Source organism: Epinephelus lanceolatus, chromosome 19 (assembly GCF_041903045.1).
Source record: "Epinephelus lanceolatus isolate andai-2023 chromosome 19, ASM4190304v1, whole genome shotgun sequence".
NCBI classification, from domain to species: Eukaryota; Metazoa; Chordata; class Actinopteri; order Perciformes; family Serranidae; genus Epinephelus; species Epinephelus lanceolatus.
In genome coordinates, this window is record NC_135752.1 from 22,822,629 (window position 1) to 22,841,255 (window position 18,627).

Below are 18,627 nucleotides of genomic sequence, written 5' to 3' on the forward strand. Positions count from 1 at the left end.
GACTTAAAAGGATGCTGAGAAGAATGTGGATTCAGTACAAAAAGTGTGCACAACAGAGGGACCTACGAGGACCTAAACTGTCACTCGGTTCGTTGTATCGTCAGCGAGATTGTTTTGTGAAAGACTGAAGGCTCTACCATCGACTCAACCTGCACAATTAGCCTGCAGTGATAACCCTGTGTGACACCTTTACTCTATCTGAGGTTAACTGTGTCTTCATTTCTGCCCGTGAGATGAAATGAGTAAAGGGCACCAAGTTTTTTTTTAAAAAAAAGGGAACAACAGAAGGATGTGAGGGATTTTGGAAAGCATTGGACGTGTAACCCACGGTTACAGAAGTTAAATTTAGACCAGTGGTTGAGGTGGAAAGATCTACTAAAGTGCAATAGGGCTCCAGCGTTTGCAGTGCAATAATCAGCCGCACCACAGGAGAGCTGATATAAAAAACAAAGCTTTGTATTTAAATATGTCACACCAAATATGTTTAAGTTGTAGTGCTTGTTTACATATTTAAGAAAATATGGAAGTTTTAGTAATTTATGTTTAAGCTTTCTCTTTTGTTATAGTGCAGGTTATTTTTGCTTTACGTGTATCCAAATCTTCAGTAACTTTTGAAGTCCTCAAAAATGAAGCTGCAGTATGCATTTTATATCAGCTGCTGGAACACAAAGTCAAGTGGTCTGACTGATTCAACCCTGGGCTAAATCAATGGGGCTATTTCTGTAAACACATGCTGACACGCAGTGTGTTTGCATGGCTGTGTTGTGCAGGTTTTGTCCGAAAAGGTAGACTGTCGTACGGTGTGTGTATATTCTTCTGAAACTGAAAGAGGACTTTACTGAAGATAAAGAAGCACCAAATCGCACCATCAGCGAGGACTTGTGTTTTCAACAATACTCTGGTGCTAAAGAAGGATGTTCTGCCAGACACAACAGAGCCGAAAGATCCAAAGATTCAAAGGCCAGAGTGGGGACGTTGTGACGGAGGGGGTTGCGTCGAAATGGAACAGTAGAAGAAGAAACTGTGCTTTGTCATCGATGTTTTGTCTGTTGCTTGCACTAGCTGTCATCAGAGGTTGTAGCAGCATGAATGAGCATCATCAACCACGCAAGCAGAGCACTGTGCCTTACTGTGAGTTCACCTCCCAGATTCACAGGCCCTGGCCCACATCATAGTACCTGTCTCATCTGTCTTCAAGTTCCCCGTCATAGTAGCCTCGCAAAGCTGGCCTAAATCGTGGGAGCTCATACTTTTATTCTTAAAAATGATCTGTGTAGAATCCATGGCAGCACAGCGACTGGCGCCTTCGTCCTGCCAGGTGCAGGAAGAGGTTGTGATGATGTCTAAGTGGGCAAGAGTCCAAATTTTGCAAGCAGTGGCGCCCCCAGGGTGGGGCATGACCTCCCTGATAAAACAGCTATCCCCAACACTTGTGAAAATAATAGGAGGCCAGTATCATCATCTTGGAGAGGCTTTGTCTCACTCATTTTTTAAGCTAGCCCAAGGTATTGGTATCTTGTGAAACTAGACAACCTTAGGCATCAATTGGTACCGACCACATTGGCAAAGCGGGGTGGGGGCTGAATGAAGCCTTGCAATAAGGTTAAATTTTGGTGAGGGAACAACTGGCACATTTTCAAAGGGGTCCCTTAAAATGTCACGTCAAGATATCTCAGTCTTTTTTCATGAAAAGGACAACCACCCTGTTTGAAGAACAAAGAATCCTCTAAAAGGCTTGGATGGTATCTAATTTTTAATACCTTCATACGTTCCTGAAATTTCACCAGGGTATACATTATAAGACCGTATTATTGTGCGGCACTAACCCAACCCCACGACTAGCGAGACTTAGCTTCTGCAGTATAATAAATAGTAAGTATATTTTCCTTATTTAACAACAGAATACAACAATTCAAGTTTCTCTCTTTAAACACACAAAGACTAACGTAATTGACCTGTTAACCCACAATTAAACATACTTCATTCAAACATGACAGAAACAAAATTAAACTTACCAAAACCGACTTGGTTAGTCTTGTTAGTCCTTTAGGTAGTTAGTCCACTGTCCCAACAATGAGCAGCTCTGATTTGGTCGAAATAAACCATTAATTTACCGAGTTAGATGTAAAAATGTGCCATTTACAGTACTGTAATGTTATCCCCACAACCACCAGCTGCCTGTTCCACCAGTGGAGAATAGAGACTGACCTCTGGTGGTGAGTGCTGTTCACTACACAATAAGTTTAATAGAAAGAGGACTGACTGAATTTTTGTCGGTATTGAAAATCATAAAGTCAGGATTTTTTAATACCCTGGTATACCGTAATACCATGATCTTGCCCAAGCCTATCAGCAAACATGCATTGATACTTACTACATTTGTTCCACTATCAGTCTGCGCACATCAGATCTTTAGTAACGTTAACTGTAAAATAAGAAACCAAAGTACTGTGTGATTCCTTAAGTCTCTTATTGACCTAGTTTTCAACAAGCCTACGTACTTTAACAGCATAATCAAATTCCTGAAATTCAGTTATGGTGTTTTGATGTGCCACCCCAAGATTGTCAGTGGCCCTTTCCGGGGCAAAATACAAAATATTTCTGGGGGCGCCACTGTTTGCGAGGCTGCTGTCACAGCGTCTTGTCTTCCTTTGAGTCTCTTCCGGTCTTAGTCCAAACTGTAACCTTAATTTATCTTCTAGGTATTCGTTACTTGTTTTTTTTTTTTTTTTTTTTTTTTCTTTTTTGGGGGGGTTGTCTTATAGATATTGTATGCCCGAGACTCCGTTTGCTCAGCACCTTTACTTCACGCCTTCATCATCTGTCTGCCAACCACTGGTCCTTTCCCTTCAGCCATCTCTATTCTCTTTCCTCCCTGTCCTTGGCCCTCCATCCCTCCGAGCTGGCACCGCCGTTTGATCCTTTCTGTCTGCGTCAGGTACCGAGCCTCTATTCTCTGCCATGTCTGCTTCATCTTGTTGTGCTGATGTTCAGACAATGGTTTAAACTGTAGTTATATTCATTCCTAATTGGAGTTTGTTTAGTGTTTGATGGGGCGGGCTTTTTTAAGATTGTTCTGGTGACCTAAAGCTCCAACTACACACTCAGAATTGTTCGCAAATATCTTTTGCCGATGTGTGTTGTGCGTAGTCTGCCATTACCCTGTGACTTCTTGTCTTACTTTTGCAACTGACCACATCCCAGGCCACCTACAGTACAGCCAGGCTGGCTGTCGCCAATAGTGGTTGTGTAACTGGCTGTAGTGTAGAGGACTTATTCATCATTAGTTTTCTTGCAGCAACGCTTTGTTGTTCTCCGCAGACTGATTCTCGATATCTTTAAACGGCTTTTCTTAGTTGGTACTTTGCACTGACTGACACAGTTGACCTTGGCGGCTGCAGTCTGCTGACAGTGATCGTCAAAGTTGCTCTCACCTATTATTTCCCTGTTTCGGGGGAAAGACCAACAAAGCCGTTTGACAGAAATTGAGATTCATCCCTGCCTCCTCTGTGGCTCAAAGAGTCTCGCTCTCACTTATATTTATTCTTTAATGAGTGTGTAATGTTCTCATGAATGTCTGAAATAGCAAATGAGTGACCAATGACGATGATGATGATATAAAGTGTAATTTACGTATCTAAGGGAACACAGTTTGGCTGTTATGATGCTTGTGGCTGAGGGGTTTGTTAACCCTGACCAAACAGTCCCACGGCAGAGCACTCTCAATACGATGTTTCCATTTTTCACTTCTTCTTTTTTTTTTTAATAAGTTTAAATTATTATTTTTTTGAAGGAACTGTTAATTATACTTCGATTGTTTATACTTTGATTGCTGTATGTGTTTACTTTTGTTTTCTTTGCGTGAAGTCAGAGCTTTTGTGATTTTGGTATAAAACGGGATTCATGCATGAGTGTAAGACAATCGAATGGCAGTTTTTGTTTTTGTTTCTTCTTTTATTTTTACCTTTTTATAAAAGGCACTAGGAACCAGCCAGGGAGGAACTTTTTTTGGATTCAGTTGGTGTAGTAATAGATGTTGACCAGGAGCCAATTTACTGTTTCTCAGCTCATAAATATTGTTTCAAATGTAGATCGTTAAACCGGATATGTCAACTGAAGGCCTGCAGGGAGTGGGGCAGGGTGTATAGAAGTTTTGAGACACCTGTTTGACCACAGGGGGGCGCTATGTCCTTTCTCGTAAAAGGGAGAGTGAAGGAGGCACCATGTCATCATTTTATCATTGCAGCAGAGGACTAATGAACAGACCTAATGATTACAACTTTAAGGAACAGTGTGTAGGATTTAAGGGGATTTATTGGCAGAAATGAACTATAATAAGTATGTTTTCTTTAGTATATGATCACCTGAAAATAAGAATTGTGTAGAATGAGACGTTTATATTTACATAGGGAGTGGGTCCTTGTCCATGGAGATTGCCATGTGGCACCACCATGTTTTTACAGCAGCCCAGAGTGGACAAACCAAACACTGACTCTAGTTCAGCCCTCTGCGACGAGCCAAACAGCGTTGGAAAAACTCCGATTTATAGTGTGAAACTGCTGTAGTCAGTGTTTTTACCTGTTTTAATCACCTGGTCCGTTTGTTATGGAGAGAAAGAGACCTCTGCGGACAATTCGTCTCCGAATAAAACCCCCCTGAACCCCAAAAACCAAAGGAATCCTAATTGGGAGATTCTTCAGCTTCTTCACCACTAGATGCCACTAAATCCTACACACTGCTCCTTCAAACTACTGTAGAAATATGTTTATGAAAATGAAACTTTATTCATATGTTAAACAAATTTAAAACATCTAAATGGTTTAGTTGGCCTGCTGATATTTTTATTTTCTTCCTCATTTTTTTTTTCAGCTCAGAAACAAATGACCATTTTCCAGGTCCTCTGCCTGTTTTAACGTTATGTGACCAATTAAACTGATTTATTTCAGCCCCCTAACACACTCCGACTATAAATTTGGTGAACATACGTTTATTGGGTTGAGCTCCAAAGTGACCAATCTTGTGAAAAAGCCTCAAGAGGCATCAAACTGTCACCACCAGTCTTCCCAGTGCTTCGTTAGATCAATCAACTTGATCAGAGTCTCTGATTGTAAAAGCACTGTAAAAAACACTGGTGATCAAAAAACAAGACACTTCTAAAATCCTAGTTAAGTTTGTAATGTGGAGATCATTACAGGCCTTAGAGTGATTCAGGAGCCCTGGCTGAAGAATTGTAACATTTCTGTGTCTCTGGTCTCGCTGTCCCTCATACCTCTGATCAACATCTTCCCACGCTGCTTTTTGCACTTATTGTTTGTCTGTTTTTCCCCGTCGTGGTCTTCAGGAACATCGAGCATTGCTAGAGAAGGAAACGAGTTTGTACACGTCTGCCTATATGTGTGAAAGTTTTTATTGTTTTTATTTTGTGGTCTCGTCGCACAGGTGGCGGCTTGTGCGGAGTGTGTAGGGGGAGGTCTGTGAGGTGTGCTGTGTGTGTGACACACTGATGTCCTCTTGTCCACTGAAGGCTAGCTGTATACATCGTGTATTTCAAGAGAATGAGATAAAAGCTGCAAATGGAAAATCATTATTAATAAAAACTATTTAAATTGTTCACTTTGACTCAGGTTGTTGAAACACTTTATTTGATTGACACCTGCTGCGTGTAGCTCAACCCCACAGATTTTGACTATTAAAAACCCAAAACATGGCAGTGATATTGTAACAAGTTAACAGCACGGCCATTTACCCTAGAAACGCTGTGCTCAATGTACCAAACACTGGGTCAGGCAGTTTACTTTGGGTCACACTTGGACAATTTCCTGTTAGATAACTTCCAGTAAAACTGACCTAAAAAGCATTTGTTTGTCTTTTTGTTTTTTTTTTAATAAATTGTGTTTTTTTTTCTTTTGTTATGAATTAATAAACAGTATGAATGGCCCCTTTAGGCAGTCTAACAATCAAACTATTCTGTCCAATGTCACATGTAGTACATAATACTTAAAGGACTACTGTATTAAATCAGGAAAAAACAGCTTGCTCATCCAGTACCTCTCATGCTGTTGCATCACAGAGTTTAGTATTGGAAGGCTAAATATCATTTTATATCACTGATTTGAATGGAAAAACAAAAACAGATTTTTGCTTTGCTTTTTTCCTCATTGATTGAAGTTTTCATTTATGAAAATATTGTGTCATGCAGCTTGTGTGAGCCAACATTGTATCATCATATATGTTTATCAAAGAAAACATAAATTATGAGTTTGAGCTTATTAACATTCATGCTCACAGTTATGAAATAGGTGCAGAGTTTTTGTTAAGAAAAGTTTAAAAATAAACATAATATTTTACATTAAAAAATGTAAAACTACATGTAAATATACACGCAAGCATCCATACCGTCATACTCATACACACATCATACATCACACACCTCTGTACAATCATACATTCATTCTAAATGGCATAAAAGTGTATGAGTATCAGGAAAGTAAAGAAGTTACAGTGATAAATAAATGTTTATATATAGTTATATCTTGTTTTTTAATGGTTTGTGTCATTTGGTTTGCCCAGTTGAAGTGGGCTGCAGAGGCTTCATAGGCAGGTCAGAATTGGAATTCGAGGCCAAGCCCAGCGTCAGGCCATCAAAGATCTCTGGCACAACCGAACAGGCAAGCCGGTGGCTATGGATTAAGAGGAAAGATGCCACCTGGGCCCCAAAATACCACTCACAACAGCAGGGTACAGGGGAGTAAAAGCAGAGGGGGGACGCATCTGGGAGGCCAGGTGTTGCCGAAGAGCCCTTTGGAGGTGTTGTGGGTCTATCATTGAAACACCAGTGGGGGGTACCCACATCATGACCCCAGTGAAGCTTTTACCCTCGACCAGTTAAACTCCACCTCGATTAAAGTTAGGTATGTTTTTCTCCTGTTAGTTTTTTCTTCCCTTATCAAAATGAGGGAGCACTGGGAGGTAGAGTGTACGGCCCGGTCCAGCAGGGGGAGTTCAGTCCGTGCAGAGGTCTCTCCTTCGCTCTGCCTCCCCTATGCTCCTTCTTACTTTTCCATCTACTTTGCTCTTTCCTACTTTTCTGTCCATCTAAGCCTTTGGCTCCCACTCAGATCCCCAGATGACACTATTATTCCCGCTTTATTACCCCCACTCATAGTCTCATGCATGTGCATCAAGGATTGTAACATCTAGTCCTTAACTGAACTTTCTCTTCTGATATTTACTCCAATAGGGCCCCATTGCGTGTGCTGGCTGCATGAGTTATCTGTTGTGGACTGGTGACACAACCTACTTTCTTTTTTTTTTTTTTTTTGCCTTTATTGGACAGGACAGGTAAGCGTGAAGGGGGAGAGAGAGAGGGGGGATGACATGCAGCAAAGGGCCACAGGCTGGATTCGAACCCCGGCCACTGCGGCAACAGCCTTGTACATGGGGCGCCTGCTCTGCCACTAAACTACTTTCATAGGTTGCTACATATTTATTTTCAGGTTCCTTACTTTAATAATAACAGACATATTTATCTGGTGTGCGGAGAAATTAGTACAGCATAGTTTTGCAATATCCTGCATGACAATGTTGAATAGATTTTTTTCATGATATGAATTATCAATTTGAAAAAATACAAATTAAACTTTTGGTATCGTTTTAGAGCCATAAAATCTGTTGCTTTCAGGTTTACTTGATACATTTTGCTTCAATAAAACTCACTGAAGTGAGATGAACAGACTGAATACTTCATCTTATCAGATAAAACAAATTTCAAAACATTTTCAAGTAGGGACATACTTTGCAGCTGAAAAAACGTAATAAATGGCTAAATAAGTTATTGCAATACTCACTATGTCACAAAATGTAAAAAATAAATAAATAAATCACAATGATATTGTATCGTATTGTATATTGTATCCTGACCTGACCTCGCACCAAATCTCCCATTATTGGGAGCTTGTGATTCAAAGTATCAAAATTGAAATCCTTCAAGTAAAGTTTGAAGGATTTCAGAGTTCTTGACATAGCAGAGGTGACTATTCATTCACTCTTGTGCAATATTAACCAAGGCAGGTTTGCCTGACCGTGTGGTCAGTCACGACAAAGACAAAGGAGATGAAGCGGCAACTTTGAGTTCCCTCTTTGGGTGTAGCTATGTTGAAAGCCAATGTGTGAGTGAGTATATGTGGGTGTGATACGTGTCGCAAAGGGTCTGGGTTGTTACAGAGGATGTTTAGTCGCATGCGAGACTCTGTCTGTGTAAAGCAGCAGCAAACTAACATCTTTTAGCTTTGGTGAAGCCAAGTGATCAATAGCTGCAACAGTCACAACAATAACTCGTTGAAAACACTTTATCAATACATGTAACACATAGAGTGATAAAGGCTAACAGTCCTGCTCAGCTTGTACTGCTGCGCTAGCTTGCTATGCCCAGTGGTTACATTACCAGTCCATGGTTGAAGGGGGAAAAGAGATGCTGTGTCATGCTGCTTTTGTTTGCCAGCAGTTGAAGGGTGGAAAGAACTGTGGTTCCCAATGCTGTCCTTGCTGTGTCCTTGTTCCAAAGGTGCAGATCAGAGGTCACCGTTCGCTCGGGTATCCTTGCAGAGTTAGAAGTCTGGTGCTAACTCGACTTGGTTCTCCTTGTTGTTGGCGAGTTAGTTGCAAACGTTGTGTTTGGCACACTAACTTCTCTGATCTTCAGGTTCTGTGTCTGCTGGGAGCATGCCACATTCAGGGAGAATCTATTGTGAGTATGCAGATGTGAGAGGACGGGAAGGATGTAGAAGGTCCTCCTGCCTACGTTTTACCTCCATGGAGGTTCAGGGGAAGAGAGTCTTCAGAGGTCTAGGAGCAGGAGCCCCCTTCAATGGTTAAGAGGCAAGAAAGAGATGGAAACAGAAACCCTCAGTTGGCTCGGTGACATCACAGAGTCACATGTCATTGTGACAGTAGTGCCCAATCAAGTTTGAAGACTGGTCTCTTACTCAGGTGTGACAATGAGGCATCCTGTGGAGATGAGAGCCAAATGGTAAATGGACCTGCACTTGTATAGTGCCTTTCTAGTCATTTGACCACTCAAAGCACTTTTTACACCATGAGTCACATTCACCCATTCACACATAGGTGGTCAAGGCTACCATATAATGTGCCACCTGCTACTCAGTCTTCTTTTAATACACTCACACACCGATGGAACAGCCATCGGGAGCAATTTGGGGTTCAGTATCTTGCTCAAGGACACATCAATATGTGGACTGGAGGAGCCACAGATTGAGCAGCTGATCTTCTGATTAGTGGACGACCCGCTCTGCCTCTGAGCCACAACCACCCCAAATGGCTATCGTTTGTTTGATGAACAAAGAATATATGGTCTCGGCCACCATTTCAGATGGCGGTAAAATAGTTTTATACAACCATCCATTTCAAAAACTAGATATATTAATGCTACAAACATGGTTGTGCTTCACTCTACCTCAAAACCAAAAGCCCCTTTGTGGATTTGTTCCTCTACTATATCTTGTGCTGTTGAATTCAAGACATTTATTGACTCATCTCATACTCTGTGGGGATCTATTTTTTTCTTTAAAATATAATTTACTACACCATATAAAATCTTTTAGAGGAAACAGAAATTGAATTACACCCATGATGCCTCTGAAGGACTTCACAGTGACTTCTTGTGTCCTGCAAACACACCTCCCTCCAAACCCACTTTCAACATCGATTGTATGTTCTGTACACTCATTTACTCACTGCTGGCCCACAACATCCATTACAGCCTCAGGCCTAATTTTAGCAATGTCAAGCTGCTTGACCCGACCTCAGTAATACAAATTAGACCTTAAAGCTTCTACAGTTACTTTTATTGTTTAGCTTTAACAGCGTTAGTATATGCCCCTTTCTCTTTTGCTTTCTGGGAAATTAAGTCAACAAGACAGAAACCCTGAAATGGAGGATTGTGAAACTGAAGCCTGAAAAGGAGTTTCAAAATGAACCTGGGAACCTTTCTACAGAAATGTATGACTGCTTTCTCTTGTCATGACATGAGCGGTAATTATGAGTAACATTTCAGACTGCAGTTGTGCAAACTTGTCCTGTTTTATAATGGTCATTATCAAACTGCAAATCAAGCCAAGTGTTAAGAAGGTATTTGTGGCAGTGATGGAAATGTTTTGCACTTCAGTACACAAGTATTTTGGTTTGCTGCCACTTTATAAAAAGTGATGGAATGTAACTAAGTACATTTACTTACTTCAAAATTGAGGTAGTGTTTTAATTTAATACCACATATGACTTCTTCCCACTACACTTCAGAGAGAAGTATTGTTCTTTCAACTCCAGTTATTTTGATTACTTAAGGGACGGCACTTTACAAATGAAGAGTTTTTACATAGTGCAGCAGAAACCATTTGTTGACTGATTAAAAAATGAATTAACAACTTTTCCCTTTAATCGTTTAAGTAATTTTTTCATGCAAAAAAAATGTAATGTTTTTTCTGCATTGAGTATTTTTACTTTTAATATTTAAATTCATTTTCCTGATTGTACTTAAACACTTTTACTTAAGTAACATTTTTAATGCAGGACTTTTATTAGTAACATAGTTTTTTTAAGTGTATTAGTACTCTTACTTAAGCACAGGATTTGAGTATGTCCTCCTCCACTGTTTATAATTCTACTCAAGATATTGTATTTGTATTACTCCACTACTAATATTTTAAAGTTATAGCTACAAGATACTTTACACACTAAGATTTTACACACAAGACACAATCAGCTTCTAAAATATGATGCATTGTTACAGATTAATCAATAAAATAGTTCCACTTCGACCAACGTTAAAGTACTACTTACATGCCAGCCTCTTCTCATTCCCAGCTGGCGATAGATACAGATGTATAGAGGCACCTTTTGGGGCGGTATGATACATAATGACCGGCGGCTTTTTCTGACAGTGCCTGTTAGTGGATGAGACATCGATGCAGCAGACACTAACACAGCAAAGTGCGTAGTAAGGATATTTTGTAAAACACTGAATGCATGTAACGAGCAGACACTGTGAAAAGAAGAAATGCTATTTTCGAAAAGACACAATGCATGTAACAAGCCTCAATTAAGGCGCCGTCCGTGAATGTCTAAAACTGATGCAGAAGTCTAGTGCGTCATACTTTGACGTTAAGGTCCACTGACAAAGCGTCAGTATTTGACGAGTTGGGATGAAAATGTGTTGAAATGATCCAGAAAAGATTTATTACTAAGTAGGTTTTCACTTACAAGGAATTTGCTTTGGTCTTTGGTGCATACATTAACATACAGTGAACATGTTAAGGGGAAATAAAATAAAGGCAAAGTACCGCCACAGTCAAGAACATAAATACGGAATAGAAAAATTATAACAAGTTTTGTGCAGGGTGTGCAAAATATTCATCAGGGGATGTGCACAAGTTCATAATCTAATAATGTAACATAGCACTGACCAGAGCCATTCTGCATAATGAATACTTTTACATTTGAATGCAGAACTAGTGTGGTGAAAATGACTTGAAGACATCTTCTACTATGTAAAAGTCTCTTGAGATGCTGAACCGTCTAACTTTTTTCTTGTGAGACAAAGTCTTGTGAAACCAGTGTGTCTTTGCTTGTGAGGGCAGCACATGAACTTCAGCTGATGTCAAGAGACCGCAAGCATGATAAACTGCTGCGCCTATGGGATGTGAGACTACTCAGGGGTGTTTTTGGAACCACACATCCTCAACACTTGGCCAGTGTTCCCTGATCCCCAATGATGATTGGCTGACAACCAGGTGGGTGGATCAGGAGAAAAACAAACATTGCCACAGGCTTTGCCACTCTGTACCTGCCTGAACTGCCTACAGTTCACTTTAGGCTCGGGTCCGATACTCTCTTTCAACCTTTCAGCCTATTCACTTGGCCGCTTCCTTGCTCCACGCAGCCATGAGGACCACTGGGGTCACCGTTGTCATGGTGATGTTGTGCGGGATGATGGTGGACGCAGATGTGAAGCCGCAGAAAGATTTCAACCTGCAGGAGGTAAGATGGACACACACACACATCCACGCTACTTTTTTATAATGCTTGTTTAAAGCATCAAAGGGTTTGATTTGTTAAAGGTTCTTCTCTCATTATGTGTCATGTATCAAGATATGATGAGGGAACGCTGTGTCCTGTGCGTGTGTGTGTGTGTGTGTGTGTTTGCATAAGAGAAGAATAGCAAGAGTGAGAGTGACAACGTGCCCATATGTGTGTGGCTATGAGTAAAACTATGTGTGCAGTCAAAGTTTAGGAACAGTGACCCAAAACAAACATTATGGGATTAAGTCTCGCCTCAGGACAAATTGTTATGATTAATAAATTTGTGAATCCTTATTTTCCTGGTTTCCTCACACACGAGAGGTTGAGAGAGGTCAGTCTGACATTTCCCAGGGTAAACACATCATGAGAAATGCCTTCATGTGTTTCCTGTGGCTGATTTGATTCTCAATTTATCCCAGAAGCATTTTAAAGATCTCTATGGTGAGATTTTTTCGTCTTCATCAGAGGGTCAGTCACTTGCCAATCTGTTGTGGGTTAATGTTGAATATTGGACAACATCCAGCCGGCGAGCTAGTAACTTACGCTATGATTTCCCTTTTGTACAAAGCCTGAAGCAGCTCAAAGACAATAAAGCAGCATACAGACAGTATATCCCATCTGAATCCAACATTCACACTCGTTCCGTCCAGTCAGTGTTTAACAGGATCTATGTACAGATATGAGGAAATGCTGTGGTTAGCGGCAGTGTTTGCAGCGGAGTACAAATACAGCTCACTTGTTTTCCCAGTGGGGCAATTTATGCTAAAAATATCGACACCACCCCTGCATGTATGTGTAAAAAACTGTTTTGTAAATATTGCAATGCACATTAAAGGATAAGTCTAATTAACAAGAACTGCTTGCAAAGCCTGATGCACTTTATTCCTCTGTGTCATAGAACTCCATTTTGGTCCAAAACTATTAAATACAGATGAGCTACACAGCTGCACCGTGGGACATGTTCCTTCATCATGATGAATATGGGCACTGTATTTTATTTTGAGTCACTCCCACACACACCTTATTGCTTCCTTAAAGTGAAAAGTTTTTAACACAGTTTTATTGCTTTAACTTATCATTATGAAGCAAATGTTAATTGCACAATGCAATGGCTAGAGAATAATAATTTTGTCTGCCTCCAGGTACATTCTTTCAGTAAATTGAAGGCTCAATTTATGACACAGAGGAAGTGCGTCAACCACTGCTGTATCAAAAACAGGATGTTTCCATTCAAATGCAGCACAAATTTTAACTTAATGGACAGGAAATTGAAAAAAAAGCAGGTTTATGTGCTTTTTTCCAGCCACTACTGTACTACTATTGTTGTGCCACTTTTCCAGTCAGGTGCCACGGTAGAATATGTAATAAAGCACCAGCCAAACCTCAAATATAAAAGAAAATAATGAATTATAATAATAGCAAGCACACGGGACAATGGAAATAGAGAGTTTTGAGCAACTAACAATACAACTCTGTGCTCTTCGAAGGGTTCTGGCAACAGCCCTGTGTGCGTGCATTGCAGTACATCATGACTGTACGTCATCATTTACTCACTGAATCTGTTTTCTTTGCACTTAGTCACATTTGCTTTTTATCAGTACCCAAACTTCTCTGTGCCTCTTATGCATTATTGGTTTTAGTGTTTTCCAAGGATGTGTTGACAATGACAAAATATATGCACAGGTGTAACAGTGAAATTAATGTTCAGAAACTCAAGATCGTTAATATGTCCACTTGATTTTGTGTTTAGTTCGCAGGGAGATGGTACCGGGTGGGCCTGGCCTATGACTCTCCGGGTTTTGCCCCCTACAGAGACAAACTGAAGGCCTCCATGGGCATCGTCACAGCTCTGCCAAACGGAAACGTTAATCTCACAATGTGGGATGCCACGTGAGTCTGTCTGTGCACAAAAATAAACACAAGTGTATGTGCTGGTCAAATAAGAGAGAGGACAAGGGGATGCATGGAGTGAGGTTCAGAAAAGATAAAGACACATTGTGTTTCCTCTGTGTGCTGCAGACCATTAGGTTGTCAGATGAAGGTGTATCACTATGAGAAGACCAACGTACCTGGAGAGTTCACCTACTTCAGCACACGTAAGTTTCTGCTCACTTTTAATCTGACTCATCAACCTTCCCAGGAATGAGAAGACAGGTTTACTTAGTTACAGTGTAAATTTTTGACTGGCACTGAGTGAGTGTTCCCAGCAGTAGAGCAAAAAAAAATGTATGTCTGGATCTGCAACAGTGCGAGCAAATATCCGCAACCACAGATGGATCACTGAGCAAGCCTCAGGGCCCAAAGTATCAGGGCTCCCCTCTGGCCTTCATTGGCAAAATGTCACTGAAATTAACAAGTATTGACCAGGAAGAGACTCAAAATGACTACAAAGAGACACCAGAAGACTAATAGGAGAAGCAAAGAGACAAAATGGGGAAAAACATTCCCAAAGAGACACAAAAGGAACACAAGAGGATGCAAAGACACACACATTATCTACCAAAAAAGGTAGGACAGCCACAAAGAGACACAAAAAGACTGCAAGAGGATGCAAAGAGACACAAAATAGCTACAAAATGGGGGAAAACGTCCTCAAAGAGACACAAAAAACTACAAGAAGATGCAAAAAGACACAAATTAACAACAGAACGGGGCAAAACAACCTCAAAGAGACACAAAAAGACCACAAGGAGATGCAAAGAGACACAAAAAAGCTACAAAATGGGGAAAAACATTCCCAAAGAGACACAAAGGGAACACAAGACGATGCAAAGAGACACAAAAAGACTGCAAGAAGATGCAAAGATACAAAAAATAACTACAAAACAAGATAAGTGAAGACGACAAGCAGAAGATTTTGGTTTGACACAACAACCACAAAGTGACACAAAAAGACCATAAGGAGATGCAGAGACACAAAGTAGCTACAAAATGGGGAAAACATCCACAAAGTTAAATTAACAGCAGAACAGGGCAAAGCAACCACAAAAGACCACAAGGAGATGCAAAGAATCACACATTAACTACAAAATGGGGCAACACAAGCACAAAGAGACACAAAAAGACTACAAGAGGATGCAAGGAGACATAAAATAGCTACAAAATGGGGTAAAAAAAAAATCCCCAAAGAGACACAGAAAGACTGCAAGAGGATGCAAAGAGTCACACATTAACTACAAAATGGGGCAAAACAACCACAAAGAGACACAAAAAGACCACAAGGAGATGCAAAGATACACAAAATAGCTACAAAATGGGGCAAAACAACAAAAGAAGACACAAAATCATAAAAAAGAGCCAATACAGGAGTAGGAGAGGTGATGGGGTCTTTTGCAGAAATGTGCCCAGGTTCCTATTGTCTATCGATCGTCTCACGATCCACCCATGGCGCCAGGCTGTAGATATGTGATGCACAGTTTCACATTTTTTTATTGGATTTGATTTGCTTACTCAATCTGATTCCAGCTGGGGACTGTAAGAATCATTTAAGGCTTATAAATAAATATTCTTGTCAAGTGACCCACATGACCACACATGATCACATATGACCACAACGAGCACATGAATAAAAGCCATAGTGCCCAGGCAAGACATGTGACAATCATTACAGTCAATATGTATTTATAAGTGCCGTAAAAATGATTTATGATAAATGTTGCAAGAATGAGAATGAAAGCAAAGCAGAAATATATTATATTATATTATTTTATCCTATAGAGAACATTACAATGTCACTTACATGGATTTCCATTCATTCTCATATGTCTCTGGTTAGGTTAATATGTCATGCTGAATGACAGGAAGTCTCTGTCCCTCACTTCCGTGTTGTGTTTTCTGTCAGGCCACAACATGGTGAAGGACATCACTGTGGTGGAAACAAACTACACTGACTACGCTCTGGTGGTCAAACACAAGGTTTTTCACAGAGAGTACACACAGGTGGCACTTTACGGTGAGACACACACACACATTTTTACATTATGCTAAACCTGTGAGCTGCAGAGTCAACACCAACTGTATGTGTCTCTGTACTTGTCTGCAGGTCGCACTCAAACGGTCAGAACTGATGTAATTCAGAAGTTTAAAGTCTTGGCTATGCTCCAGGGTTTCCCCACACAGTCTATCTTGACTCCACCTCCAGCAGGTAAAGTGAGGAATACACACATATCTACACATAAAGATTTTACACACGCACACACAGGGATAATGAGGAGACTTAAGTGACCCTAAAGTTTCCCTTATGTTTTCTGGCCAACAGAAAATTGCCCAGCATCAAGATCTGGTTAGGTGAGTCTTATTTTTTATATTTCAAATGCAAAAACCAGGGGAGTTACTTGTACATTCAGGTGTATGAGTGTAAATGACCTTCTGTTACTTCCTCTAGGGTCCCTGATGTACCTGAGATGACGGTGGCAAGCATATTCTGACATATCGCTCCAGCTCTGTGCTCACTGGTTTCGGTTTCCTGGGATTTTGTATAAAGAACTTTAAAGAACTCTCTCAGCAAGCATCATCATTCAAGCTACAAAAATAACAAAAGCAATGAAATGTATGCATCTTCCTCTTTTATGTGGTGTTTTACATTATTTCCAAGGTTTTGCCGCACTGACATAGATAAACATACTAATATTAACCCCCAGGCTATTTAAATCATTTCTGTTTTTTCCAAGTCACCAAGCTTTTTTTCAGCCAAATTATGAGTTTTTAATGTTAACCACCTGAATATAATCAGTTGTGCTTTTCCACATTGTTGACAGAGTTAAATAAACAATATTAACCTCCAGCTTGATTGCAAATGCATGTTTGTGTGTGTGTTTATTCTACAGTTTGTGCAGGTGGTGTTGTTCACATATAAACACCAGGGGGCAGATAGTACACATCACTGCACGTCAGTGTTTTACTGCTGTGAATCAGACCTCATAGCTCTACAATGTGCCATCTTGTGCTAGCTAATGCTAAAGCTAGCAAGATAATATAATATCATACAGCCTATAATGCACATTTAACAATCAAGTCAAAGCCACTATGTTGAGTTTGGTGCCCCCTGTGGTAGTTTCAGAAAAGACACAGTGGCAGAGAGTAATCCAGCCTTTTACTGGTAAAGGTTGTTGGAAACCTTTACTACTACAAGAATAATGGACTTGCACCTGTATTGTGCCTTTTTTGCCTTTAGCACTACATGTCATGCCACCTGCTACTCAGTTTAAATGTGCTCACATACTGATGGCACAGCCATCAGGAGCATTTTGGGGTTCAGTTTTCTTGACCAAGGAGACTTTGACATGTGAAGCTGGGCATCAGATCAGTGATCTTCCAATTAGAGAACGACCCGCTCTACCTCCTGACCCACGGCTGCCCCTACAGAAGCCATTTTGGGCCAAAAAGAATAAATACATATTTAAACCTTATAATGAAGGTAACAGGCTATTAAGTCTAAATTAGTTTATCAACTCCACTAATAGGGCTAATTGAGCACTCAGTATCTTTTACGGAAAGCTAGCTACCCTGTTGTGGGCTATTTGTGATTATTTGGTTCTTTAACCTTACACTAAGACTATTAAATTCTTTATTTTGCTTCAAGACTTTTGCTTTTTTGGATTTGTAATCTATAGTTTGCCAACCTAGGGAGACTCAAGACTAGCCAATGCTAGGGAGGTTTGGCAGAACTCACTTTTTACTGACTAGAGCTTTAATGCTTCACAATGTAAATCAATGCAACCTCCAGGAGTTGATTGTTGCTGCCACCAGCTGTTTAGAGGTAACGATAACTGTCTCTTCTCTTGCAAATTTCAATACAGATTTGTTGTTGTTGTTGTTTTCATCTTCTGTTTTTCCACATACACTCCCTTCAGTAGTGTAGTGGTAGTTGAGTGAGCGCCAGAGAGCGTTTGCTGTTTTGACATGATAAAGATACAGCCTGTTTTGTGGATCCCGTGACAACGGATAACTTGCCCATCTCCCCCAGAGAGCAGGTAATGTGTAACAAGCACCCAAAAAAAGGCCTCTATTATTTAGGAGGCTTTGCTATCTAGTTATGTTGTTGTGGCGTACATACTGCCTACACCCAGGGCGGGCCCTACCCAGGGATCTAAAATGTCGAGGGCCTCCCCTGCTTTCACTTGCAAAATGTCACTCAAAGAGACACGTACCAACCAGGAAGAGACTCAAAATGACCACAGTAAGGGGCAAAACAAACAAAAAGTGATGCAAAGCATCCAAACAAAGACACAAAATTACCCCAAAGAGACACAGAATGACTACAAGGAGACACAAAAAAAGAGGCAAAACCACCAAAAGGTCTGTGTGTCTTGCTCCTATGTAAGAGAGGTGGTGGGGCCTTTTGCATAAATGTGCCCAGGGGCTCACTGTCTCGTAATCCATCCATGGTGCCAGGCCGTAGGCATGTAATGCACATTTTAGGTGGAGAAATGTTTTTAATTCAGTGGTTACACATTTTTGCAGTTGAATAGTGTAAGAATCAGTTTAGACCTTGAAAGCCAGAGGCACTGGAGGGGGGCTGAAGAGCCCCATGCA

The 18,627-nt window shown here is 40.5% G+C and overlaps 1 protein-coding gene across 1 annotated transcript; it reads left to right on the plus strand.

The window, feature by feature from the left end:
- The first annotated feature begins 11,841 nt into the window (after positions 1-11,841).
- On the plus strand, positions 11,842-16,889 carry ptgdsa (prostaglandin D2 synthase a). Its single transcript, XM_033646503.2, has 7 exons — positions 11,842-12,051; positions 13,844-13,983; positions 14,113-14,189; positions 15,935-16,045; positions 16,136-16,237; positions 16,352-16,380; positions 16,478-16,889. Exons 1-6 carry the CDS (start codon positions 11,956-11,958, stop codon positions 16,378-16,380), a joined length of 555 nt encoding a protein of 184 aa, XP_033502394.1. The 5' UTR covers positions 11,842-11,955; the 3' UTR covers positions 16,478-16,889.
- The last annotated feature ends 1,738 nt before the right edge of the window (positions 16,890-18,627 follow it).

Bases quoted from the DNA above. Each gene is read 5' to 3' on its own strand.
- ptgdsa (XM_033646503.2), top strand. From the start codon at position 11,956: ATGAGGACCACTGGGGTCACCGTTGTCATGGTGATGTTGTGCGGGATG. The intron at 14,190-15,934 runs GTAAGTTTCTGC...GTTTTCTGTCAG, and splicing joins GTTCACCTACTTCAGCACAC to GCCACAACATGGTGAAGGAC. The intron at 16,046-16,135 runs GTGAGACACACA...ACTTGTCTGCAG, and splicing joins CACACAGGTGGCACTTTACG to GTCGCACTCAAACGGTCAGA.